Source organism: Pelodiscus sinensis, chromosome 25 (assembly GCF_049634645.1).
Source record: "Pelodiscus sinensis isolate JC-2024 chromosome 25, ASM4963464v1, whole genome shotgun sequence".
NCBI lineage: Eukaryota > Metazoa > Chordata > Testudines > Trionychidae > Pelodiscus > Pelodiscus sinensis.
The window spans coordinates 19475806-19502566 of NC_134735.1; the positions used below are offsets into that span (position 1 = coordinate 19475806).

Below are 26761 nucleotides of genomic sequence, written 5' to 3' on the forward strand. Positions count from 1 at the left end.
CTTGTCAAGATTAGTTCAATTTAAAAATCCACAGTTTTTCTTTCTGTTAGGAAACTTAATCCATATATTAGCGATAGAATCCATGCCTGTCACAACAAAGCTACGTTGACCAAGTGGGTGCCCTACATATAATGTGTAATCTACGTATTGTAGGCCTGATGTCTTTCACCAATTTTACAGTCGTATGAAACTATTGACATCAGTGGGAAAAAATTTAGCGTTGGTTGTGTCTATACTACGGGGTAATGTCAATATGGTTATAGTGACAAAGCTAGGACAATATAGTCTCTGTACTATGTAACTGTGAGCCAGCAAGCTAAGTTGCACAACTTCAGTTATGTGAATAATGTATCTGAAATCGATACACTTAGATCTACTTACCAGATGCTTTCCTGTCAACTCTACCTACTGTCCTCATTCTGGTGGAATTCTGGAGTTGACAGGAGAGTACTTGGTGGTCAATATATCGCATATATACTAGAGGCAATAAATTGACCCTTTCTGGATCAATCGCTGCCTGTTGATCCAGTGGTTAGTGTAGGTATACCCTAAGTGACGCACAATCCCAATGTGTTTCTGATATATATTGGACCCTACAATTTTCAAGTGGGCTTGCTATTAAAAAAAAAAGAGCTGTATCTTCCCTGGCTGCTGTTTCTGTACAGAGTCCACAGCACTATGTTCTGCAGACATTAAAGAAGGGTAAGTTAGAGCCGGCTGTTCAGAAACAGGGCCAGATTCTTAGTCGATGTAAATCAGTATAATTCCACTGACTTCAGTAAAGCTACACAAGTTTAGGATCAAGTCAGAATCTTGTATTATGCAGGAAAAATGTGCATGCATATTTAAGTCCAGTTTTCTGATGTTCTAAATAGGAATGTAAGTAACTAGTTGACTATCTGATAAGCAAAAGCTTATCGGATACATGACTAGTTCCTTGACCAGTTGCTTCCCCCCCTCTTGCTGCATCTAGCAGCGACAGCAAGTGGGGGGAGCAGGAGCCAGTGCTGGGGAGAGCCGGCTTAAAAGCTGGTTTCCCCCAAGCACCATCTCCGCAGGAGACAGGGTAGTAGCGGGTACTGGATGCGAGCCGGAAATCAGCTTATTCCTGACTTGTGCTCCATCCCAGATGCTGCGACTCTGCTTTTTAAATGTATTAAGAACCTGCCATCTCTTAATACATTAAAAAATCAGAAGCACAGCAGGGGAGAGCTAGCGTGAGCCAGCAGTCAGGTATCCCGGCTCGCGCTTCAGCCTTTTATATGTATTAAGAGCCTGTCAGCTCTTAATACACTTTAAAGGTAGAGCCGCAGCAGGGTTAGCTGCCGGGACTGAGAGCTAACCCTGCTGCGGCTCCCCCGCTTATTGACTAATCAACTAGTCGATGGAAAATTCATCAACTAGTCAATTAGTCGATTAAACTATATTTAATGTCCCTTGTGCTAAATAGTTTGATGAGACGTCCAGTGCCCCCAGCTCCCATTGAAGTCAAAAGTAATTAGGAGCAGGGCTGTCAGGGGTTGTAGGGCTTGGGGCACTCCCCAGGGGCGAGGCTTAGGGCAGCCCACCAGCCCCAGGCCCTACCTTGCCTCTGCTTCACCTTTTCTCCAAACTCTGCCCCTGTTTTGCCCTACCCTATCCCTTCCTGCCCCTGCTCTGCCCTGCTGCTGAAGCCCCCTCTTCTGAGCTGAGGGATTACTGGGGGGTCCTGGTGCAGGATGGCAGTAGGATGGGCTCCTGCCTTCAAAATCACCAAAGCAACAGGAGTGACAATGGCTCGGCAGCCCGCTTCTTTGCCCCACAGCCCTCTCCCAGCATCGCCGTGGCCATGGGAAGCGCATTGCCTTGGAGCCGGGGCACCTTGCTTCCTACTGCCACAGATACAATGCACACAGCAGGCTGGGAGAGGGCAGTGTGGCAGGGTGGGGCAGGGCAGAGCAGGCTGCTGGGTCTCTCTTGGACCCATCCATAGGACAACTGAGGTGGCCACCATGGGCTCTCCCAAAGTAGGAGCTGGGGTGGCAACCCCAAAGTATCCTATGGAGTGTCCAGCATCTCGCTCCTCGTGGGTTGACTGACTCTGAATAAAAATGATACTTGTTCTTAGCCCAGTAGAGAACTTTGGCATCGGTCCTTTTTATCATTGAAATCCCAGGTATGTTACATTGGCATCGGTCCCTTTTAGCATTGAAATCCCAGGTATGTTACATTGGCATCGGTCCCTTTTAGCATTGAAATCCCAGGTATGTTACATTGGCATCGGTCCCTTTTAGCATTGAAAGCTCAGGTAGTTTTAAGAAGATTGACTGCAGAGGGTATATTGGGGACAGCTATTCTTGCTGTTGTAAATTACACTGTTGTTTTGCCTCCTGCTTTATAGGAAACACAGAGAATTCTCTGAACCACGAACAGTGGGAGCACATGCTGCTTCAGGTACAGGATGACTTTCAGATGTATTAGCATACATCCCCGCACCCAAATGTATCAGCTGGGAAAGAATTAATTATAAATTATTCATTATTAGCAGAGTGGGACAAATCATTTTATTTGCAATGTTTGTTTGATGAAATATGGGGGTTTTTTCAAAAACATTTTCATGGAAACTTTTTATTTTGTATTATCTTTCGACCAAAACCAAAACAACCCCAACCCAAACAGAAAATATTTAGGTTTTTTTTAAACGGATGGGGGGGGGAGGGTTTCAGTAGTTTTCCTGTTTATTTCTTTTTTTTATCCTCTTTTCAATCAGAAAATGGAAGAGGGAAAAAAGGGATGGTGATGAGGGGTAAGAAAAGGAGAAAACAAAGAACTGAAAAATGGTTTTAGTTTTTCACTTTTTGTTTGTGGCATTGAAAATCAAGAAAACAAACAAACAAACAAAAAATTCCACCTGTTTTGCGAAACAGACTTACCATTTTTCAGACTGCTCTAATTATAAATAGCTTCATAGTACCACTGGGAATGACACAGAACTTAACCTGAAAACCAGCATGCTAATGATGGTAGTGCATCACTGGGGTACTCGTAAAGGAGTCTTTCTTACTTTTTACATTCAAAAGAAAATCTATGATGTGAAAACCTAAAAAGCAGCAAAGACAAGACAAGGTTTGGTGACTTTCTCATGTATCTTTTTCTAGTTAGAGCTCTTTACAGTCTCGTGTAAATCGAGACAAGGAACATTTTTGTGGCAAGTGCTGAAAACGAAATGAAAGAACTTAGTGACAGATAAGCCTGAGAAGGTCTGGGGAAATTCTGGATTACTCACCAGAATTTTCCATTCTTCTTCAAGTGCTTGCTCCTGTCCATTCCAATACGTGTGTGCATGTTCCATGCACACAATCACTAGGGCTGTGTCTAGACTGGCAGGTTTTTCCGCAAAATCATCTGCTTTTGGGGAAAAACTTGCCAGCTGTCTACACTGGCCGCTTGAATTGCCGCAAAAGCACTGACGATCTCATGTAAGATTGTCAGGTCTTTTGCCGAAATACTGTGCTGCTCCCGTTCGGGCAAAAGTCTTTTTCCGAAAACCTTTTGCTCAAAAGGGCCAGTGTAGACAGCAGGGATTTGTTTTCCGCAAAAAAGCCCCGATCGCGAAAATGGCAATTGGGGCTTTTTTGCGGAAAAGCACGTCTAGATTTGCCACAGACACTTTTCCACAAAAAGTGCTTTTGCGGAAAAGCGTCCGTGCCAATCTAGAAGCTCTTTTCCGAAAATGCTTTTAACGGAAAACTTTTCTGTTAAAAGCATTTCCGGAAAATCATGCCAATATAGACGTAGCTTTTTTACTAGCAGTACTGTTGGATCAGATTTGGAAACTTCTGGAGTGGCGCTTTCAGGGTGAGCAATGTATGTTGATCCCTCCTGAGCTGATCAGCCGTCCAGGTCCTTCCTACCGCCAGTGATGGTCTTTGGAGAATTTGATTTCATGTTTTGCAAGGCATCTCTTGCTGTAGTTATTGTACGTTGTTCTGACTTAATTGTCATTTCAGTGTAATAATTAGCATTTTTAGTAGTCAATAGTAAATTTCCTTGGGGGGGGGGGGGTTCCTCTTTTTGTTTTCCATTCTCCCCATTCATGGGGCATGTAGCAACCCTAGGGATTTAAGCACTGTGACTCCTGAGGCTAGACTAGGTCCAGAGAGGACTTGCATGCTGCTTGCTTCACGTGCTTAGGTGGAGGCCATCTGCTAAATAAGTGCATCATTTGCAAAGGCTTTATGCCCAGAACAAAGGAAGAAAGAGACTGGCACTTGAAACTCCTGCTTATAGAGTCTGCACTTCTACCTCCAGTTCTGGAGCTGGCACCGGATCAGATCACCACAGATTTCTGGATGCTGAGCACAGTAGAAGTGGGATATTCTGTCTAGTTCGTTACCCGCCTACCCTCCCACCCACCTGTCACATCCCTCTTCAGGGACTCTTTAACAAGTAACTCTTTGTCGAGGAGGTGCAATGGCTCCTTACACTGGCGGCGATAGAGGGGGTTCCTCAGGAGTTCAGGGACAGGAGTTTCTACTCCTGATATTTCCTTATCCCCAAGGGCAACAGTGGGCTCAGGTCCATTCTGGACCTTCGAAACATCAACACATTCATAAGAAGGTTCAAGTTTCATATGGCCTCTCTGGCCACCATTATCCCCTACCTAGACCCGGGGGACTGGAATGCCACCCTCGATTTGAAGGATACGTACTTCCATATTTCAATCATCTCCGCACACAGCAAATTCCTGAGATTTGTACTCAACAGCCCTGCATTACCAATTCATTCTGCTCCCATTCAGTCTCTCCATGACCCCACCTCTATTCACAAAGTGCATAGGAGTGCAGTGGCAGCCTTCCTGAACAAAAATTGGGTACAGATCTTCCTGTACTTGGATGACTGACTCATCAATGGCCAAGTTTAGAAACAGGCTCTCGATCCTGGGGTGTTGATGTAAGCCACTTCTAGTGACCTAGGTCTCATTCTGAATGTACCTAAGTCCACACTGGTCCCTCCCGACACAAGAGACAGAGTTCTAGACTCCACGTGGGCAAGAGTCTTCCTGCCCAAATCCCAGTTTCACACCATCATAGACCTCATTGGCAGCCTCCAGTGGTTCACCACCACTGCAGAAAGGAGCTACATGAGGCTTCTTGGGCACATGGAGGCCTGCAAATTTGTCCTATAGCATGCCACGCTGTGGCTTTGCCTTTTAAAGGCCTGGTTCGTGTACAAGCCCAACAAGGATTTGTTGCATAATTTGGTCACCCTTCTCACCTTAGTTCTAATCTAGAATATCTCAACTGGTGGCTTCAACCTCAGGGGTCTGTGAGGGAGTGCCCTTTGCCAATCCCAACTCTCTTTCTCTGGTCCTGGACGCATTGGATACAGGCTGCGGGGACATACCTGGGCAGCTCAGAACTAAGGGCCTGTGGTCACAATCAGAACTACTGCTGCACATTGGTGTCAGAGGGCTCAGGGCAGTTCACCTCGCCTTCCTTCCCCAACTGCAGGGCAGGTGTGTCTCATTACTGACAGACAACACCACAGTGATGCCCTGCATAAACCAACAAGGCGGTGCTTGCTTCTCTCTTCTATGCCTGGAACCCCTTCACCTGTGGGACTTCGGTGTAGATCACCACATCTACCTGTTCGCCACTTACCGTCAGGGATGCAAAAAAACCTACAAGACCATTTCAGCTGCTCAGTCAACACCCGTGAATGGTTCCTCAGGACAGATATTGTCCTTTCTGTCTTCCAAAGTTGGTGTTATCCCTAAATGGGCCTGGTTGCCACAAGGAGCAACAATAAGTGCATCCAGTTCTGTTCCTTCCAGACCCACAGTTGTGGATCGGTAGCAGATGCAATCAAGATATCGTGGTCCAGTCACCTGGTGTACATGTCTCTGCTCTTTCCTCTAGTACACAAGGTTCTCCTCAAGATCTGGCAGGACAAGGCGGAACTCATCCTCATAGCAGCAGTGTAGCTGCAGCAGCATAGGCTCAGCAGCCTGGTGAACCAATTTGTAGACAGACCGATAATCCTTCTGCTCCATAGCCTGATTTCATCACCGAGGACCATCACCAGTTACAGCACCCTCACCTGGGGCACCTCCATTTCATGGTGCAGAAACTCCATGGTTAAACCAGCTCGAGCTACAGTGCTCAGACTCCATTAGAAAGGTTCTGTTGGGCAGGAGGCAACCCTCCCCTTGGGCAACATACCTAACAATCTGGAAGTGATTTTCAGTTTGGTCCCTCCAAAAGTACATCCCCCTACAAGAAACCTCCATCTCCCTTGTGCTTGACTACTTTTTATACCTTAACCAGTGCCAGGGACTGACACTGTCATCCATTAACGGCCACGTAGTGGTTATTTGCCTTCCATCCTGGGGCTGGGGAAAGATCTCCGTTCAGCAATGCTATGCTGGGATGTTTCCTTAAGGGTTTGGAGAGGCTGTATCCCCAGGTCAGACATCCCCATTTCACAGTGGGACCTTAACCTGGTCCTCTCTAGACTTATGGGACTGCTGTCTGAGCTCCTAGCAATCTGCCCTCTAGCTTGCCTCTCTTGGAAGGTGGTCTTTGTGGTGGCTATAACCTTGGCTAGTTAGGTCTCAGAGCTCCGGGCCTTTACCTATGAGTTTCCATACACTGTCATTTGTAAGGACAAAGTGCAGCTCTGTCCGCATCTGGTGTTCCTACCCAAGGTTGTCTCCCTCTTCCATCTAAACCAGGACATTTTCCTCTTGGTTTTCTTCCCAAAACATCATGCCAACCATGTGTCAGACAGACCCTACCCTAGCCTTCTACGCTGAATGCACAAAGCCATTTTGTAAATCACCACAGCTCTTTATTGTCATGGCTGAAGGAATGAAGGGACTTCTCATCTCATCCCAGTATATCTCATTGTGGATATTTCCTGTTATTACTTTGCCAAAATTCCAGCGCCATCAGCTCACTCCACCAGAGCACAGGCATCTTTGGCAGCGTTTCTCCTACAGATTCCCATTGAGGATATTTGCAGGGCAGCAACGTGTTCCTCTGTTTGCACCGTCATGTCACACCACAGCATCACCCAACAGGTAAGGGGTGATGTGATGTTTCAATTAATTCTGGCCCCCTCCTCCATGGGAACTGCTTGGGTGTCATCTATCAGAATAGACATGAGCAAGCCCTCGAAAAAGAAACAAACCAGTTACCTACCTTTTTGTAACTGCTGTTCGAGATGTGTGGTCATGTCCTTTCCAAATCCCACCCCTCCCCACTGTCAGAGTAGGCTGGCCTGAAGGAACTGGATGGACGGTAGGTCAGCAGGGACCTATATATGTCTCCATGAAGGCTCTCTTGTGAGGTTTCCAGTATAACCTGGCTGCTGTTCAAAATTTGGATCTCCTGCTGACTTCAATGGGAGTTGAGGGTATGACTTTGGAAACTGACAGAGGTTGCGGGGTGCATAGAATTGCCAGGATCCTCTAGAGCTGATCTCTACATTTCAGTTCATCAAAGAGTATCATGTAAAGCCTCTGCTGGCCACACTGATCATCATAATCATTGCAAAATGTCTGGATGGATAATATATAAGGCCTTCTGGACAGGCCTTACAAGCTGCGTGTCTGCATGGCCACGCACAACAAATTTTAAGCCCACACACCTCGCCTGCAGAGCCACGCAGCAGCACTCTCCTCTCACTGTCCTGCTGGATCGGAAGGTGAGTGGTGACAGAGGCAGTTTAGCAGGGCCGCATGATGGCAAGCAGGCTGCCCTGCCCCTGTTTGCTCCGGCTGGAGCCAGGGCATGGTGAGGCTTTCGCTGCTCCAGTTCCAGCTGGAGTGGACAGGCCACCACGGCCCCGTTGGTGGGGCCAGGTGGCCAGGGGTAGCTGCTTGGACGGCCGGGGCTCGAGCCGCGTGGCCAGTGGTGGCTGCCAGCAGCGGCTGTTTGGGTGGCTTTGGCCGCCCTCCTAACTTTCCAGTAATAAGCTGAGGCAGGACCGATCACCTTCATCACAAACAAGTAACATCACAAATACCTCAGTCCTCTGCTATCCCTTCAGTGGAGTTTGGATACTGCAGTGGGATCTGGCAAGCATCTTGGGTTTAATTTCCTCATGTTGCGACGTATGGGCTCTGCTGAGCTACTCAAGCTTGGCTCCTGAATTGGCTTGTACTGGATACTTTGGGCACAGAAACCCAGTTTCGTCAGTTCTGTTGGGCCCTGAGGGATTGGCTTCTCTTGGTAGGGATCAAGAGTCCCTCAGGCTCTGTTCCTTCTTTCTGGTTTGATGGCTTTACAGGTCAAATTGAAGACATAAATTACGGTAACCAGCTGCCACTCACTCCTAAGACCAAAGTGAAGTGCCTTTCAGAATAGACTATGACTGATGTCCTCACTATATTACATGCTTTGTATGAGCAACACAATAACCAATGAATACATTTAAATATCATCACTGGGCATCCAACTTAATTCATGATTGACCCAAATAAGGCAATTCATGTGTAGCAGAGCTATTTTTTATGATTTTCTGAAAATACGTGCAGCTATCACCATGTCTCTTAGTTGCACTTGCTTCACATTTTAAAGAGTCTTCACAACTACAGCTCTCTGAAAAAACCTGAATTTTTAAAATGTCAACTGCTTTGGGGGTTTTAAGAGGTTTTTTTTAAATTGTACAAATGTGCTTTTTCAAGTAGGTTAGAATGCACACTATTTTAAGTATCACCATAATGTTTTGCAAACTTTAAAAAGAACAGACATTTCTTTTCTGCACACTTTTTAAAAAGTTATGATTTGAGAGAATATGATGGTAGTCTGAAGAAAGAAAAAGACTGCATATATATATACAGTATATATATGTATGTTAATAACTGGTAGGTGCCACAGCAGCGCACAAGACAAATCTCATTCCGTTCATGGATCGGAAATCTCAGGGTGTGTCTAGACTACAGGGTTTTTTCGAAAAAAGTGGCCTTTTTTTTGAAAAACTTCCTCTGCATATAGACGGCCACTGCATTCTTTTGAAATTAAATTGAAAGAATGCAGCCATTTTTTCGACCGCGGTAAACCTCATTTTAAAAGGAATAAAGCCTTTTTTTGAAAAGAGGTGTTATTGAATGCAAATGGGGCTTTTTCAAAAAAAGGCTTTATTGAATGCAAATGGAGCTTTTTCGAAAGAGAGCATCCAGATTGCCTGGGTGCTCTCTTTCAAAAAAACGGCTCGCTTTTTTGAAATAAGTGGTTGCAGTCTAGATGTTCTCTTTCGAAAGAGGCTTGCAGTCTAGACGTAGCCTTAGAGGGAATACTACTTCTGGATGTATACTGAAAATTTATGCTTTTGAGGTCTATGAGTTGAGGCTGGTCACCAGAAGGTGAAAAGCAACTTTGTCTGGCTGTATGTAGACTGAGTAATTATTCACAATGGATGTTAATTGACTGAGAAAATTCTAATTAAGTGATTGCAAAGTCTCCAGAGGCGACTCTATCCAAGAAAACCAAACAATAGGGGATACCTGTTTACTAGTGAGATGCTTGAAACTATTTTGGGAGGTCCAGAGGTATCCTGTACCAGTTATCCTTCATCTAGGGAATAAGCTGCCAACTTGCTTGACTTAGGAGGATCACATTTGGTCTGGGTGCTTCAAGCTGGGAGAGCTATCCTTTGTGAGACAGAGGAATGTTTGGTTATCTAAGTTTAACCTTTAGGAAGTGTGTGGTGATTTTACTTTTACGTAATCTTTGTTTACATTAATTCTGCTTGCTGCTTCTCAAATTTCCATTCTTTGTGAATGAAACTCTACTTATTTTCACTGTATATGCACCTAAGAGCGGTGTGTTAAATGGATCAGTGATGCTGAGGTGAAAATAGTAAGGTGGTAAGTAGTAAACCTGTGAATTCTGGGAGTGTCCAGTGGAACAGGGGCTGGACCTTCTGGGAATATGTAGAGGGTGTGATGATTGAAACATGCCTATTGCTTATCTGCAGGACAGCAAAGCTGGGTCCGGGTGAGAAGGGTGTGCTTGCATTTCCTGTGTCTGGCAGAGTCAGGAGCTGACACCTGGCAGGCATAGAGAATGCTTCCTCATGCCAAGGGCAGGTGGTAGTGAGATACCTCACAACCCTGCATACCCGCAGAAAGTGTTATGAAGAGTCTGTAGCACTTCAGAGAAGGTGCTTGGCTCTTTGTTAATGATGGCCCATTGATCAAAGTTCACTAGACCTATCCTCTGTCTGCTATAAAATCAATGGTCAGATCTCATTCTCCAATTTGCTGTGCATCTGAGTTTGGGGACTGAGCAGAATCATAAGGCAAAGGTTAAAGAACAACCGGCAGAGGAAGTCTGGGTTGTCAATGCTCATAGTTCTCAATAGGGAAATAATCTTTCTATGACACCTGAATATTGGAATGGTTACAACAGAGAACAAGGAAGGGAAAAAACTCTCAAGCCCCAACCAAAAATTCTTTCAATAAACCAGCTCTTGTTTTACACACAGTTCCTCAGAACATCTCTGGAGCAGATAAATGACAATGCCTGGAGCAGCCAGCTAAGCTCTGAGTTGAGCCAGCAGATGGCCGGCTATGCCAGCCCCTCCAAAGAGAAGGTTTGTTCTCTGTTAAGGTTTAGTTTCTAGTTAATTGCTCTTGGAATTCTTGTTGGAGGGCTGCATGAGACTTCTCTCTGCTTCATTGGGTTTTTTGTGTATAAAATTTGTGTTTGCTTGTTCCCTGCTCTTCCCCTGCTGGCATTTGCTTGGAGCAGCTATTGGTACTGAATTGTTCCCTAACTGGGTGGCGGAAGATGATGGGATGTGTCTGCAGCAGGGGTGCTTGGTCTTGGCTCGGTTGTTTTTTCCTGTGTCAGTGTGTGTTGCTGGGTTGGTTCTATACTGACAAGCATGTGGTGTTCTTGATATCTCAATGCTGGCCTCTTTCTTTCAGTGTTTCCTCTATAAGGCACTAGGAATTTGCTTGGCAGTTTGTCAGGACCCGGTCCATATTAAATCACAGATTCAGAAGTTTCTGAAGACAACAGATTACATGGAAGCCCCTGATAGACTGGTAAGGACCCTGTCCCTCTCCCTACCTTATCATGTACCCTCTGAATGTCCCCTGGGCAACTCAGCTCTCAGTTGTCCTGGGACAGATGCCATTTTGCTTCATGTCCTCTTTGTTGCTATTTCACTCACCCTTTGCTCCCCCCTCCCATAGGTCTCAGGCCTAATTGGCACTTTACACTACTTTGGGTGAAAGGAATTGACTTGTGGGGGTCTATTGGGCACCTGGTCAGATTCACTAACCAATATTTTTCTTGAGTAACAGGGAGTCATTTCCATCCTTTCATTCTCTGCCGAGAGCCACTTGGACCTCATCTTGAACACACTTCAGGAGTTTGGGGCAGCAATGGATAAACTTACGATTTCTGGGTTTATTGGTCACCTGAAGGTAAAGGAGCCAGGGGGTTCTCTCAAACTTCCTCTCCCTCTAAACTAGAGACAGTATCTCCTGCCCCGGTAGAGTCTCATTGGTCAGCTAACACTGTCCCCCAATGGATGTGCTCTGTGTGATGCATAAAAATACAAAAAAGTGTCACAACACACTATTACTGAAAAAATGCTTAATTTCCCATTTTCATATGCCATACCAATTAAAATAAATTAATTTAAATATAAATATGTTCCTTACATTTCAATGTGCAGTATATAGAGCAGTGTAAATAGGTCATTGTGTGTATGAAATTTTAGTTTGTAACTTTGCTAATGCTTTTTAGGTAGCCTGCTCTAAAACTAGGCAAATATCGAAATGATCTGATCTGTCCTCCTCGAAAACTTCTGCGTACCTTTGGTTGAGAACCATTTATCCAGAGGATAAAACAGCATATTAGGTCTCTTGGCCACCATTGCCAGATTTGCTGTTTACTCACTGTGCAGATTTAGGCATATCATTTAGCACCTAATTCTGTGCCTATCAGTGTCAATGACAAATCTCCCATTTATGTCACTGGGGTAGGGTCAAAACTTTGGGCTCTCTGTGTCAGAATTATCCAATCAGTATGTTTGAGACACCAATACCTCTGTGCCTCACGCAGTTATGGTTTGGCTTAAATACATTTTTCAAGTACAAGCTATTATCGCTGCCAAAAGCAATTCCTCAGTCAGCAACAGATCAGAATTTCAAGGCAAAATGAATCAGAAGTAATTGTCTCTTGTGACATTTCCAATTGTCCAGGACTACCATCACGGGAAAAGAGCCAAGACCCGCAGCATGCTGATGCTGACATACAGCAAAGTGGCTATGCATGCTCCAAAAGAGCAACTTCTGTCTCGGGTGGAGGCAGACATCACAGAGAACATCCTACACCATTATAGAACCGGTTGCCAAGTAAGAGTTTTTGCATAAGTGTTGGGGATATTACTCTGAAGTTAGATCAGTGCCTCCACTGGACCTGAGTTTTCTAAGAGAGGGCTTATTTTTCTAAAAATCTCCTTTGAACAACCGTTTGTCATGTGCATCAAATCTAAAACCTTCATGGATGGAGTGTGAGCTGTAACAAATATCTTATTTGTTGCTGTTGTTTGTATTTTCTCTAGTTTTTCTGTGTTCTTCTGAAATTCTCTAGGTCACAGTTACATAGTATTTCGGATGCAGTCACACTCAGGCTGTGCAGTATAACACTCTAAGGCTATGTTTACACTGTGAACCTATTTCAGGGTATCAGAAGTATCCCGAAATAGCTATTCCGCATCTTTTGAGTGCGCCCGTTATTTTGAAATCTAACGGGCTCACTATCCCAACATCCCTGTAAACCTTGTTCCATGAGGGTTAAGGGACTTTTTGGAATAGTGCTTCATTTCAAAATTTGTTGCTGTCTAGACAATGCCAAATTTCAAAATAAGCTATTTCGAGGTAAGGGTGACCTGTCGATGCACCTTAATTTCCTTAATATGTATGAGTATCTAGCTCTACCTCTTGCTACTCAAGGGAGAATAGTGCTGGCTTGTATTTAGTTTATTTGCTATCACTGTTTCTTGGACTATCTACTTCCCTTTCCCCATATCTGTCTTCCTATTTGTCTGCCTGCTCATTATTTCTGCTCCTTAGATATATGGCTGTCCACTTGCCAGCCCTGATTCTGGTCTCAGTGCATAGTTCTAATCTCTCCACATCACTTTGCCATTCCATTCTACTCTGTCTAAGGCTATGTCTAGGCTGCAGTACTTTTCCGGGATCCCAGAGGGATCCCAGAAAAGCAATACCGCATCCACTTTTTGGAAAAGTGGATGCGTTCTTTCACCATCCCTGTAAACCTTGATTTATGAGGAAGGAAGGGATGGCTTGAAAGAGCAGGTTTTTCCAAATTTCGAAAAAGCCTTTTTTGAAAGAAAAGCAGAGACAGATTCATACTTTGCGTATCTTTTTCAGACTTTGCAGTCTAGACTTAGCCTAACTGAGACTCTCATTGTCAAAAAAAGTTGATCACAAATGAACCAAGTTGACATTTTCCAGTAGTTCACAAATACAAATATTAAGAACTATGGCCCCTGATATTGTCCACTGCAACACACCCAGACTGGGCACATTTCCTGCTTTTTTGGAAGAGTCAGTAATAGTGATATCTCTCTACTTCATATTCATTAACCAGGATATTTGTAGAATGTGCATAATGTGGCACAATAGAAATTGCTAGTAGCGGTTTTACATTTTGTTTTTCAGGTGTTGGGGATCAATGTTGCGAACAAGTTAAATTCTAAATAATCTGCCCTCGTATCTTGTGCATTTACTAGGCACAAGTTTCTTGTTTAAATTGCATAAAATTTGTTTTCCCTCCCACATCAAGCAGGAGTCATGACTACTCTGTGTAAATGGACCTGGGTTTACTTGATCAACCTGGGCCTTTTCTTTTTCTGAGATGGGTGTAGAGCTGGGGTTCTCTGTCTTCTGGGGTCTGCAGACACTTCTCCTGAGACTAGATCTAATTTCTACTCTTCTGGAATCTGATTCTCTCAGTTTCTCACCCACATCCTCTTGTTTTTCCTGGAAATATAGGACATGGACCTGAAATCAACCCTCATCCAGAATGCAACAGAGATTAGCTGTGCAGTTTTGAAGACTGGAGACTCCCAGGCATTTGAATTCTCTTACAAACTGGAGCTCCTTGATTACATGATGGTGAGTGATTAGGAACTTTGAAGCCTGAGCTACAAGGGATTTTGTTATTATGTAATGAGACTGATTGTCCGGGTAGATGTTATTCTTTCCATTGGCTGTAGCTATACTACTGCAGTGTCATGATTTACCTGCCTGGCACCCAGAATGCTGGGTCCACTGTGCTTGGCCGGGATGCTGGCATATTGTGGGCTGTAACTGGAAGGAATGGATAGTGTCTGATGAGTTGCCAGGATACAGCTTGATGACCTGTGTATAGCAGATGTCTCTACGGTCCATTTCTGAGGCAGAGAGCCACTGAAACAGCGTCTGTTTCTTACAGGTCTGGCATAAAGCCCTGTTTCAGAAGGTGAGGGGGAGGCTTCTCTGCCTTTCAAACCCACTTCCTATTTTTATGTCTCTGTTCATGCATTTCAGGACTTCATTAAAAAGGAACCATTGGATTCCCTGGTGTCTCCAGTTCGTTACGAGGCAATGTTTGCGATTGGACAGCTGTGGTAGGATATTCTATGCCATATTTCTTGGCACTGTGATGTCTTCTCATTTGTTAATTCATGAGTGTCAGGTTGGGAGCAGGCTGATGCTCACATGGTGTTTTTGTTTTGAGGGTTTGAATGCGTCATGTCTGTTTGGAGATTTGTGCTTGAAAGGCACAAGAGTGGAGGTTGTGGGGCATGCCATACTACGGAGAAGAGTTCAGGTGGGGATGGAGGTGTCTGGCTAGCTGGCAGGGGGAAGGAAGCTGGTGGATTCCTCTAAAAAGGGAATTGAAGTTTTAGCTTTACTTCTAGATGAGCAAATAATTAACAGAGGTACAAAGAGGTGCACAGCTGCAAAGTGAAGGGCTGTTTGCATTTGGGGTTCTAGATTGGGATAATCTTTATTCATTTAACCCATTTTTTACTTGGCTATGGTATTGAATCTAACACGTGACTTCTCTTTCTGTCTTCTGACAGCAAACTCAAACCATCTCTGACCCTGGAGGAAAACCGTGAGATCCTTGATCTGTGTTTTAAAAGTGTATTTCCCCTTCCTCCCTTGGAGAAGATGAAAGAGGAAGGCAAGAAACTAGAGGATACTCTGCACATAGAGGTATATGACACCAATTCCCCTCTGGCAGACTCCACTGAGATCTCTGCCCAGCAAGCACTGGGTGATAGCAGCCACACATGGCCTCCCTGCAAAGTCATGGCTAACTTCACCTCCACCTCCTGCAGAAATTATCTGGTGTTGAGCCTCGCTCCTTCTCTTCTGGTTTCAGTTGATGTATGAGTGCTCCTTAGAAGCCCTTAGTGAGCTAATGAAGATCCTGCTTGAGGAAGAACCAACCCCAGACTGGTTCCAGGAAATGTTTCATGTGAGTAGCCCATAGGACCAGGGTGATAATTGTTTCTTGTGTTATAGCAGGGATGATGCTCAAGCTTCTGTTGTGGAGGAATTTTCCGCAGCGGGTGAATTTTAGGGAGAAAGCATCAGTTTTTTCCTGAAGTAAGTGGGAATGTGTCCCATTGAAATCCATGGGAGCTGTTCCATTTTATGCCAGTGGTGGACTGAGATCTAGTTTTTCCAGTATAGTTAACACTACATGGACAGGAAAGAAAATCATCAGTGCAGTAACCAAATTCAAGAGGACCAGTGAGAACTGATCACCTCTTGTAAAAGGAATGAATTAGTATTGAGTTAAGCTCTGTGTATGGAAACTCATTCACCAAAGACTTCCTGCTCTTCAGACATAAACAGAATAGTTTGAAGAGCGGAGGGGAGGGGAGTTAGGTGCAACGTTGGTATGAAAATAAAGTTATAAAAGGAGCTGGGCTGGGGAGACTTCTCTGCTCCTCTCTGTCATTTGCCACTCAGCATGGGAGAAGCTGTCCAGGAAAGAGAACACAGCACCGGACCCCAAACTGCATGCAATGTGCTAGACAGCTGCCATCAGACAGTCTACAGAAGCCCTCACATACACAGAGCCAGACTCATCTCTCATGTAACTCCTTTGGCTTTGATGGAGTTACGTACACCAGAGGTGAATCTGGTCCCTGGGACTTGTATATACAAGGGTCTCTTTTTGGAGACATATAAATCTTTTGCTATATGGAAGTTAAATGCTTTGGAGAGGGATTTTAGTGACAATCAAACCTATTTAAAAGAAACGTTTGGGAGGGATTTTCTGGTACTAACTTTGTCCATTCTCCTGCTTTGCCAACAGCTACTAGAGACCTGGCTCAGTTCAGAGAAGGAGTGGGAGAGAGGAAGGGCCTTGCAGGCCAGTGTCTGGCTGCTAACTGCCTATCAGGAGATAGTTAATAGCACAGTGAGTATAGTTCTACTCTTCCTTGAGCTGACTTCCCCACTTAAATCAAATCTGACATTCAATGTGAATGCATGAGAAATTCTACTAGGCCTGCAGCTGGGGCCTCAAAGTGACTAAGATCCCTCTGCTTCCATAAGAGAAAGGTTTCCATAAGAGTGCTGTGACAGCACTCAGGCCAGACTGTAAGAAACAGGGCAGGCAGTTCCCCAGACGAGTGATTTTATAATTAGATTCACCAAACCAGTAAGAAAAGAGCTTCTACTCTGGTTAACAAAATACCAAACAATAGTACCCTTTAGGCATTCCAGACCTTGGTTCCCATCTAGACATCTAAGTCTAATATAATCACCAATCACAAAGGACTAGACACTTATCCTTAGGTTAATATGAATCACAGGTCTTCCCTAAATATCAGCCAATCCTTAATAACCGAATATCAGATTTGTTGTTAAAAGGAAAAAGAAGAGAGTTACAAATGGTTAAGTGATAGATATTTGTTAAAATGACTTTCACTTTTCATAGTTCAGGATCACAACCATGGTGGAATAAACGGCTGGCTTGTAAAAGTCTCTCTGGAATCATGCTAACCGGTCAACATCCAGAGTCAGTTTAGATGCAAAGGCTGTTAGTTTTTCCATGCATTTCCCAGACTATTCCAAATAATTATTTGGAAGATCTATGTCCTATGGCTTACACGTCCCCTGTTCAAAGTTTAAGCAGACTGGAGAGAGAAGATCAGTCCCATAACTTGTCTTTTATAGTTATTCTAGCCGGTTGGCAAGCCTCCTCACAGAAATTGTCGAAGCAGGATCTCTCCCTGAGAAAGAATAGGTCATGCAGATCTCCTGTCGTGCTTTGTTTTGAAGTTAATTTTCTATTTCCTATGCATACACTGGTAAATGGGTGATAGTCATTCACATAAGGTAATTAGCCGATCGTGGTCTTCCATTACAACACAGATAGTTAAGCTGAAGGCAATGTAAAAAATATTTTCTTGTTTGTCTTATATCTTTGATCTTAAGGTTAACTGAAGACAGTTGCATATCATTAAGGCAATTAAGACATGAAAAGGAATTGGAATCTACAAGCTAATTTGGTTATGTTAAACTTCTAGCAAGATATAAATACAGACAATAATACATAACATCTACCTTTCATATCTATTACCAAAATGCATGATGTTGGTGATCGCTAGTCTAGAACTTTTCTTTGGGTTCGTCTAGACTACAGGGTTTTGTCGACAGAAGTTTTGTCGACAGTATCTGTCGACAAAACTTCTGTCGACAAAGAGGGTCTGGACACATTCAGTTCTGTTGACAAAGCAAGCTGCTTTGTCAACAAAACCCTGTAGTCTAGACACAACCCTACATGCAATAACACCTTCTGTCGACAGAAATCTGTCGACAGAAGGTGTTATGCCTCGTAAAATGAGGTTTACCAGCGTCGACAAAACTGCTGAGTTCTGTCGACGTTATGTCGACAGAACTCAGCGGTAGTGTAGATGCAGGTATAGTTGTGTCGACAAAAGTCCACTTTTGTCGACAAAACTCAGTAGTCTAGACACACCCTTTGAAATAACATATAAGTGACTTGTCTTGATACAATTGCAGTGCCGCTTGTTAAGTTATTGTGGGTCACACATAGGTTGGCTGTGTCAGTGTCATAGATGCATTCTTATACTCTCAGGCTGTTAAAGTTGAATTTCTATTTCTATTTAATCAGATAAGAACATAAAACATGAATGGCCATTCTGGATCCCCCAGACAAATGGTTCATGTATCCTGTCTTCTGACAGTGGTGGGTGTTATATGCATCAGAGGGAACAAACAGAACAAGGCAATTGTTGAGTGATCTCTCCCCTGTTGTCCAGTCCCAGCCCCAGGCAGTCAGAGATATAGGGACACCCATATCATGCATCTCTGATCATCTTATATGGCTCTATCATACCCCCCTGTAAGCATCTCTTTTCTAAGATGAATGGTCCCAGTCCTTTTAACTTCTCCTTGTATGAGTTGTCCCATATCCCATATCATTTTTGTTGCTTTTCTCTGAACTTTTTCCAATTATATCCTAACTTTATTTAAGTTGGAGGACTACAATTGCTTGCAGTATTCAAGGTGTGGGTGTACCATGGATTTGAAACAGTGGCATGATAAGAACATAAGAACATAAGAACATAAGAACGGCCGTACTGGGTCAGACCAAAGGTCCATCTAACCCAGTATCCTGTCTACCGACAGTGGCCAGCACCAGGTGCCCCAGAGAGGCTGGACCGAAGACAATGTTCAAGCGATTTGTCTCCTGCCATTCCTCTCCAGCCTCTGACAAACAGAGGCCAAGGACACCATTTTATCCCCTGGCTAATAGCCTTTCATGCACCTAGCCTCCATGAAATTATCTAGCTTCTCTTTAAACTCTATTATAGTCCTAGCCTTCACAGCCTGATCTGGCAAGGAGTTCCACAGGTTGACTACACGCTGTGTGAAGAAGAACTTTCTTTTATTAGTTTTAAACCTGCTACCCATTAATTTCATTTGGTGTCCTCTAGTTCTTCTATTTAGGGAACTAATAAATAACTTTTCTTTATCAGCCCTCTCCACACCACTCATGATTTTATAGACCTCTATCATATCCCCCCCCAGTCTCCTCTTTTCTAAACTGAAAAGTCCCAGTCGCTTTAACCTCTCCTCATATGGGACCCGTTCCAAACCCCTAATCAGTTTAGTTGCCCTTTTCTGAACCCTTTCAAAGGCCAAAATATCTTTTTTGAGGTGAAGAGACCACATCTGTACACAGTATTCAAGATGTGGGCGTACCATAGTTTTATACAGGGGTAGTAAGATATTCTGGGTCCTATTTTCTATCCCTTTCTTAATAATTCCCAGCATCCTATTTGCCTTTTTGACCGCCGCTGCACACTGCGTGGAAGTTTTCAGAGAACTGTCCACGATAACTCCAAGATCCCTTTCCTGATTTGTCGTAGCCAAATTAGCCCCCATCATACTGTACGTATAGTTGGGGTTATTTTTCCCGATGTGCATTACTTTACATTTATCCACATTAAATTTCATTTGCCATTTTGTTGCCCAATCACTCAGTTTGGTGAGATCTTTTTGGAGTCCCTCACAGTCTGCTTCTGTCTTGACTATCCTAAACAGTTTTGTATCATCTGCAAACTTTACTACCTCACTGCTTACCCCTTTCTCCAGAGCATTTATGAATAAGTTGAAAAGGATTGGTCCCAGGACTGACCCTTGGGGTACACCACTAGTTACCCCTCTCCAATCTGAAAATTTACCATTTATTCCTACCCTTTGTTTCCTGTCTTTTAACCAGTTCTCAATCCAAGAAAGGACCTTCCCTCTTATCCCATGGCCATGTAATTTACACAAGAGCCTTTGGTGAGGGACCTTGTCAAAGGCTTTCTGAAAATCCAAGTATACTATAACTACTGGATCCCCCTTGTCTGCATGTTTGTTAACCCCTTCAAAGAACTCTAACAGATTAGTAAGACAGGATTTCCTTTTACAGAAACCATGTTGACTTTTGTCCAATAAATTATGCTCTTCTACATGCTTCACAATTTTATTCTTTACTATTGTTTCAACTAATTTGCCCGGTACTGAAGTTAGACTTACCGGTCTGTAATTGTCAGGATCGCCTCTAGAGCCCTTTTTAAATATTGGTGTCACGTTAGCTACCTTCCAGTCATTAGGTACGGAAGCCGATTTAAAGGATAGGTTACAAACTACAGATAATAGTTCACCAATTTCCCATTTGAGTTCTTTTAGAACCCTTGGATGAATGCCATCCGGTCCCGGAGATTTGTTAACATTAAGTTTTTCTATTTGTTCCAAAACCTCCTCTAATGACACTTCAATCCGGGACAGTTCCTCAGATTCATCACCCACAAAGGACGGTGCAGATTCAGGAATCTCCCCAACGTCCTCAGCCGTGAAGACTGAAGTAAAGAAATCATTTAGTTTCTCCGCAATGGCTTTATAGTCCTTGATTGCTCCTTTTATAGCTCAATCATCTAAGGGACCCTCAGGTTTTTTAGCAGGCTTCCTGCTTCTAATGTACTTAAAAAACATTTTGTTATTTCTTTTTGAGTTTTTGGCTAGCTGTTCCTCAAAATCTTTTTTTGCTTTTCTTATTACATTTTTACACTTGATTTGACAGTGTTTATGTTCCTTTCTATTTATCTCACTAGGATTGGACTTCCACTTCTGAAAAGATACCTTTTTGTCCCTCACTGCTTCTTTTACATGGTGGTTAAGCCACGGTGACTCTTTTTTAGGTCTCTTGCTATGTTTTTTAATTTGGGGTATACATTTAAGTTGGGCCCCTGTTATGGTGTCTTTAAAAAGTTTCCATGCAGCTTTCAGGGACTTTGCTCTAGTCACTGTGCCTTTTAATTTCTGTTTGTTTAACCTCCTCATTTTTGGTGTAATTCCCCTTTTTGAAATTAAATGCCAGGGTGCTGGACTGCTGAGGTGTTCTTCCCACCACAGGAATGTTGAATGTTATTATATTATGGTCACTATTCCCAAGCGGTCCGGTAACGGTTATATCCTGGCCCTGATCCTGCACTCCACTCAGGACTAAATCAAGAATTGCCTCTCCCCTTGTGGGTTCCTGCACCAGCTGCTCCAAGAAGCAGTCATTTAAGCCATTGAGAAATTTTATCTCCGCTTCTCTTCCTGAGGTGACATGTATCCAGTCAATATGGGGGTAATTAAAGTCCCCCATTATTATAGAGTTCTTTATTTTGGTAGCCTCTCTAATCTCCCTCAGCATTTCAATGTCAGTATCGCTGTCCTGGTCAGGTGGTTGGTAATATATCCCTATTGCTAATTTATTATTATTTATCATATTATTATTCATCCGTTTTCCTAGTGGTTCCTAACATACCATTAGCATTTTTAACTGCAGCTGCGTGTTGAACAGATGTTTTTAGAGGACTATCCACAATGACTCTGAGATTTTTCTTGAGTGCTACAGCTAATTTAGACCCCATCAATTTGCATGTACAACAAGGATTATGTTTTCCAATGTGCCGTACCCAGGTACAGTAATGGAGTTCACAATAAGGAAGGCAAATAATGTCCAGTATAGCCGGAGAACTTTCATTCTTCATTCTTTTTTAATTAGCCTCAGGAAACTTTTGATCACTTTGGATATCTGATTGGGCTATTAGCACCATATACCTGTGCTTCAATTACCTCATCGCGTCAGTGGGTGGTTGACTGTATCAACTGTATTCTCAATATACAAGGTGAGGAGACCATGAGCAGGTGTAAGTAACTCTTCACTTTCTTTCATTGTTGTAATGACCATTTTTTCCATCTGTAATTCTTTCTGTCTTGTTAGCGACACTTATATAACAGAATGATTGGGGCCTTGTAAGTACATTGCTGGAAGAGAACTGCACAAATAATAAATAATCTGCAAATATTAGAGGGTGGGCAAAATATAGCACACAGGCCAGATCTGCCCTTCTCCCCAGAATTTCTGTCTGGAGCGCTCAGCTGATTAGCAAGCATGCCAGCAGCATGTGTTCAGCTGCCCCTCTCCGACCTTGCTCCATCCTATCTGCTGCTAGTGGTGTGTGGAGGGGAGGTGAGCAGGGAGGCGTGCAGAAGTCAGGGTGACCCCTTTGCCCCTGTCATCATCTCTGCAGAGCAGAGTTTGGGGAGAGGGACACATACAATAGTGCTGCTCCAGTCTGAAGTATGGTGAGTAACGGAGTGCCTATCTAAAGAGGCAGTGCACTGCTTCTAAGATTTCTCTGGCAGCCAGCATGTCCCTCTCTCTCTCTCTCTCTCTCTCTCTCTCTCACACACACACACACACATTGTCTCACACACACTCTCTCCCCTGCCATATGCCCATATGTCCCCCCCTCTGCAGAGTGGGGTGGGGAGAGGGAGATGACAGAGCAGGACAGCTTTCCCTTAAAGAGACAGTTCATGATTTAGAAGTGAGCGAAGAGCCTGGGTTTCCTACCTAAGCTTTTGGTCAGCCCCATCTCTTTTACAATGAGAGTTCAGTAGAGGGATTCTCCTCCAAATCAGAACCTCAGAACAATCTACATGAGTTGTGCTTGACTAAGAGATTAGATTTAAATACTGAGAGCAGAGTGGCTACTGAAACCAGATATACAGAGAAAGATGCTCCACACAGAATACAGTGCCTGTTTAATCCTGTATGAATCACAATGAATCACATGCCATTACTGTTAACTTTCAGACATAGGGGCTACGTCTAGACTACATCCCTTTTTCGGAGGGATAAGGGATCTTTCGGGAAAGGCTTAATTTTCCACAAGATCAGCATCTAGACTGGCGCTTTTCTCCAGCAAAGCTCCGTGCCGAAAAAAGCTGCAGCCATTTTTATGCTAATGAAGTGGGGGAGATTTAAATCCCCACTTCATTAGCAATTGCGATACGTCTAATTTACATCCCTTTTCCGAAAAAGGGATATAGTCCACACATAGCCTGATGGTAAAATTCTAACTCCATTAAAGTCAACAAGAATTTCGTCATTGGCTTTAGTGGGGCCAAAATTTCACACACAGCTGGTAATAACATACCCCCATAGATCCGCCTGTATGATTATCTATGGATCAGAGGTTCAGTTTTATTACATGTTGCCATACTTTTTCTCCTTTTCTCTATCCTAGGTCAGTGCAGAAACCTGGGGTCAGCAGAGGAGGAGCTGAGATGTCTCCGTGAGGCACTAACAACTCCAGACCCTGAGGCTCTGTTTCAAGCATCTTGCAAAATGGCTAAGGTAACAGACACTAGGGGTGTGTCTAGACTACAGGGTTTTGTCGACAAAAGTGGACTTTTGTCGACAAAACTATACCTGCGTCCACACTGCCGCTGAGTTCTGTCAACATAACGTCGACAGAACTCAGCAGTTTTGTTGACGGTGGTAAACCTCATTTTACGAGGCATAACACCTTCTGTCGACAGAGTTCTGTCGACAGATGGTGTTATTGCCTGTAGGGTTGCGTCTAGACTACACTGCCATGTCGACAAAGCAGCTTGCTTTGTCGACAGAACTCAATGTAGTCTAGACGCTCTTTGTGGACAGAAGCCTGTAGTCTAGACGTACCCTAAGTGACTGTTCTAGTGGCTGTGCACCATTCATTTTCCCTTGTCCAGAGGACTGGAAAAGGGCAAATATAGTGCCCATCTATAAAAAGGGAAATAAGAACAACCCAGGAAACTACAGACCAGTTAGTTTAACTTCTGTGCCTGGGAAGATAATGGAGCAAGTAATTAAAGAAATCGTCTGTAAACACTTGGAAAGCGGCAAGGTGCTAGGGAACAGCCAGCCTGGATTTGTAAAGAACAAATCATGTCAAACCAATCTGATAGTTTTCTTTGATAGGATAACGAGTCTTGTGGATAAGGGAGAAGTGGTGGATATAGTATACCTAGACTTTAGTAAGGCATTTGATACAGTCTCGCATGATATTCTTATCAATAAACTAGGTATTTACAACTTAGATGGGGCTACTAAAAGGTGGGTGCATAACTGGCTGGATAACCATACTCAGAGAGTAGTTATTAATGGGTCACAATCCTGCTGGAAAGGCAAACAAGTGGGGTTCCACAGGGGTCTGTTTTGGGACCGGCTTTGTTCAATATCTTCATCAACAATTTAGATATTGGTATAGAAAGTACGCTTATTAAGTTTGCAGATGATACCAAGCTGGGAGGGGTTGCGACTAATCTGCAGGATAGGGTCATAATTCAAAATGACTTGGAGAAATGGTCTGAGGTAAATATGATGAAGTTTAAGACAAATGCCAAGTTCTCCACTTAGGAAGGAACAATCAGATTCATACATACAGAATGGGAAGCGACTGTCTGGGAAGGAGTACGGCAGAAAGGGATCTAGGGGTTATAGTGGACCACAAGTTGAATATGAGTCAGCAGTGTGATGCCGTTGCAAAGAAAGCAAACATGATTCTGGGATGCATTAACAGGGGTGTTGTGAGCAAGACATGAGAAGTCATTCTTCTGCTCTACTCTGCGCTGGTTAGGCCTCAATTGGAGTATTGTGTTCAGTTCTGAGCACCGCATTTCAAGAAAGATGTGGAGAAATTGTAGAGGGTCCAGAGAAGAGCAACGAGAATGATGAAAGGTCTAGAGAACATGACCTATGAGGGAAGGCTGAAGGAATTAGGTTTGTTTAGTTTAGAAAAGAGAAGATCGAGGGGGAACATGATAGCAGTTTTCAGATATCTAAAAGGGTGCCATAAGGAGGAGGGAGAAAACTTGTTCATCTTGGCCTATGGGGATAGAACAAGAAGCAATGGGCTTAAACTGCAGCAAGGGAGATTTAGATTGGACATTAGGAAAAAGTTCCTAATTGTCAGGGTAGTCAAACACTGGAATAAATTGCCCAGGGAGGTTGTGGAATCTCCGTCTCTGGAGATATTTAAGAGTAGGTTAAATAAATGTCTATCAGGGATGGTCTAGACAGTATTTGGTCCTGCCATGAGGGCAGGGGATTGGACTCGATGACCTCTCAAGGTCCCTTCCAGTCCTAGTATTCTATGTTTCCATGATTGTTTTATGCTTTCGTGATGTCTTTCCACACTTGGAGCGAGCTATGGGAGTGAGGCATTCATGTGTAATCAGTAACATGCTTTTCATAGGTATATGCTATGAATGCCATGTAAAAAACAGATTCCAGACAGTTGCATGAACATGCCCATGCATGTGCGTGCGCACATCCATCCATCCATCCATCCATCCATCCATCCAGGGGGAAAATATGTGAGCGGGACATCAAGCTGAGAAACCAGTCTTGTCACCTTGTGTGTTTACCTGAACCTATATTTGTGTGCATGCATCTCTTTGCATATTTTTATATTTTGTGAAAAGATGTCATGTACATCATAGAATATAAACTGGAAATTTACATCCTGTTTGTCCCATACAATGTTGTGCTAACTGTACAACCTAAGATCTAACCTGATATTATTAGTGTAGAATAGAGATGTGGTAGCTAGAAAGATTACAGAGAAAATTTTAATTGCAACTGCCTTGCCAGATATGAGCCCAATTAGCAATTTGCTGATGAATACATTATTTTCCTATACAGCTCTTAGGCCTCCTTTCTTAAAAGTACTGGAGCCGACTATCATTGCAATCTTTCCTGGTTTTGATCTGTCCACAGGTGGTTAGTAAGTACTTTCCCTCTGACCAAGCCACAGATTTTATTGAGGCCATACTGGATGGTATGCTGTCTGCTAGTCCCTCCTGTGCCACAGCAGCCGGTCTGTGGATGAAGATCATCCTGAAGGAGTGTGGAGGTGCCATGCTGGATGAGGTAAAATAGAAGCTGGAGAGGTTTTTCTGGCTAACCTGCAGGCTTTCAGGTCTTTGCCATCATTTGCAGTGAACACAAGTCTTGCTGTTTCTCCCCCTGGGATTGGAAGTTAATTCCATCTGTGTTCCTATCCTGAGTCAGGCAATGGGGGAATCAACAGCAGAAGACAGAGATAATCTAACGGTACATCTGCACTAGCTCGTTAGTTCGAGCTAGGTAGGGTAATGAGGGCAAGCGGAGTTGCAAATGAAGCCCGAGATTTAAATATCCCGGGCTTCATTTGCATGTTCCCTGGCGCCACCATTTTTAAATCCCCCTTAGTCCGAACTCTGTGCCCGCGGCTACATGCGGCATGGACTAGGTAGTTCAAATTAAAGATCCTAATTCGAACTACCGTTACTCCTCATGGAATTAGGATCTTTAATTAGAACTACCTACTCCGTGCCGCATGTAGCCGCGGGCACGGTGTTCGGATTAAGGGGGATTTTAAAATGGCAGCACCCAGGAACATGCAAATGAAGCCCAGGATATTTAAATCCTGGGCTTCATTTGCAACTCTGCTTGCCCTCATTACACTACCTAGCTCGAACTAACGAGCTAGTGTAACCGTACCCCAAGTGAAAAGGAAGATGCTTGATTATTTGTCTATCTTGTTGTCACAGTTTCCAGCCATGAAAGGCTTGGAAAAATTAGACTCCGAGTAAAATGCAAAAAGAGAATATCCGGCCCCAAGAGACAAGCTAAGTGAACTATATCTTAGGGCCTCAGATAATGAGGGGTCTCTAAAAATACCCCAAAATTGCTAGTTTTTACTTGCCTCTTTGCCTATGTATAGATAGATAGATAGATAGATAGATAGATAGATAACTTTATTATTTCTATTTTCATTTTCCTTTCTGTTAGAATAATACATGGTTTTTTTTGGAAATGCAATGAGGCCTCTTTAACTTGAC

At 43.6% G+C, this 26761-nt stretch overlaps 1 protein-coding gene and 1 long non-coding RNA gene across 2 annotated transcripts; both read left to right on the forward strand.

The window, feature by feature from the left end:
- The first annotated feature begins 10916 nt into the window (after positions 1-10916).
- Positions 10917-12353, forward strand: LOC142819873 (uncharacterized). Its single transcript, XR_012897554.1, has 3 exons — positions 10917-11038; positions 11300-11422; positions 12206-12353. It is a non-coding gene; the product is annotated as an uncharacterized LOC142819873 (long non-coding RNA).
- Positions 12354-14476: 2123 nt separating this feature from the next.
- On the forward strand, positions 14477-25930 carry LOC142819940 (maestro heat-like repeat-containing protein family member 2B). The gene is made up of 7 exons (XM_075908920.1): positions 14477-14640; positions 15100-15235; positions 15405-15500; positions 16350-16454; positions 21609-21732; positions 23140-23249; positions 25656-25930. The coding sequence occupies exons 1-7, from the start codon at positions 14618-14620 to the stop codon at positions 25815-25817; spliced, it is 756 nt and encodes a 251-aa protein (XP_075765035.1). The 5' UTR covers positions 14477-14617; the 3' UTR covers positions 25818-25930.
- The last annotated feature ends 831 nt before the right edge of the window (positions 25931-26761 follow it).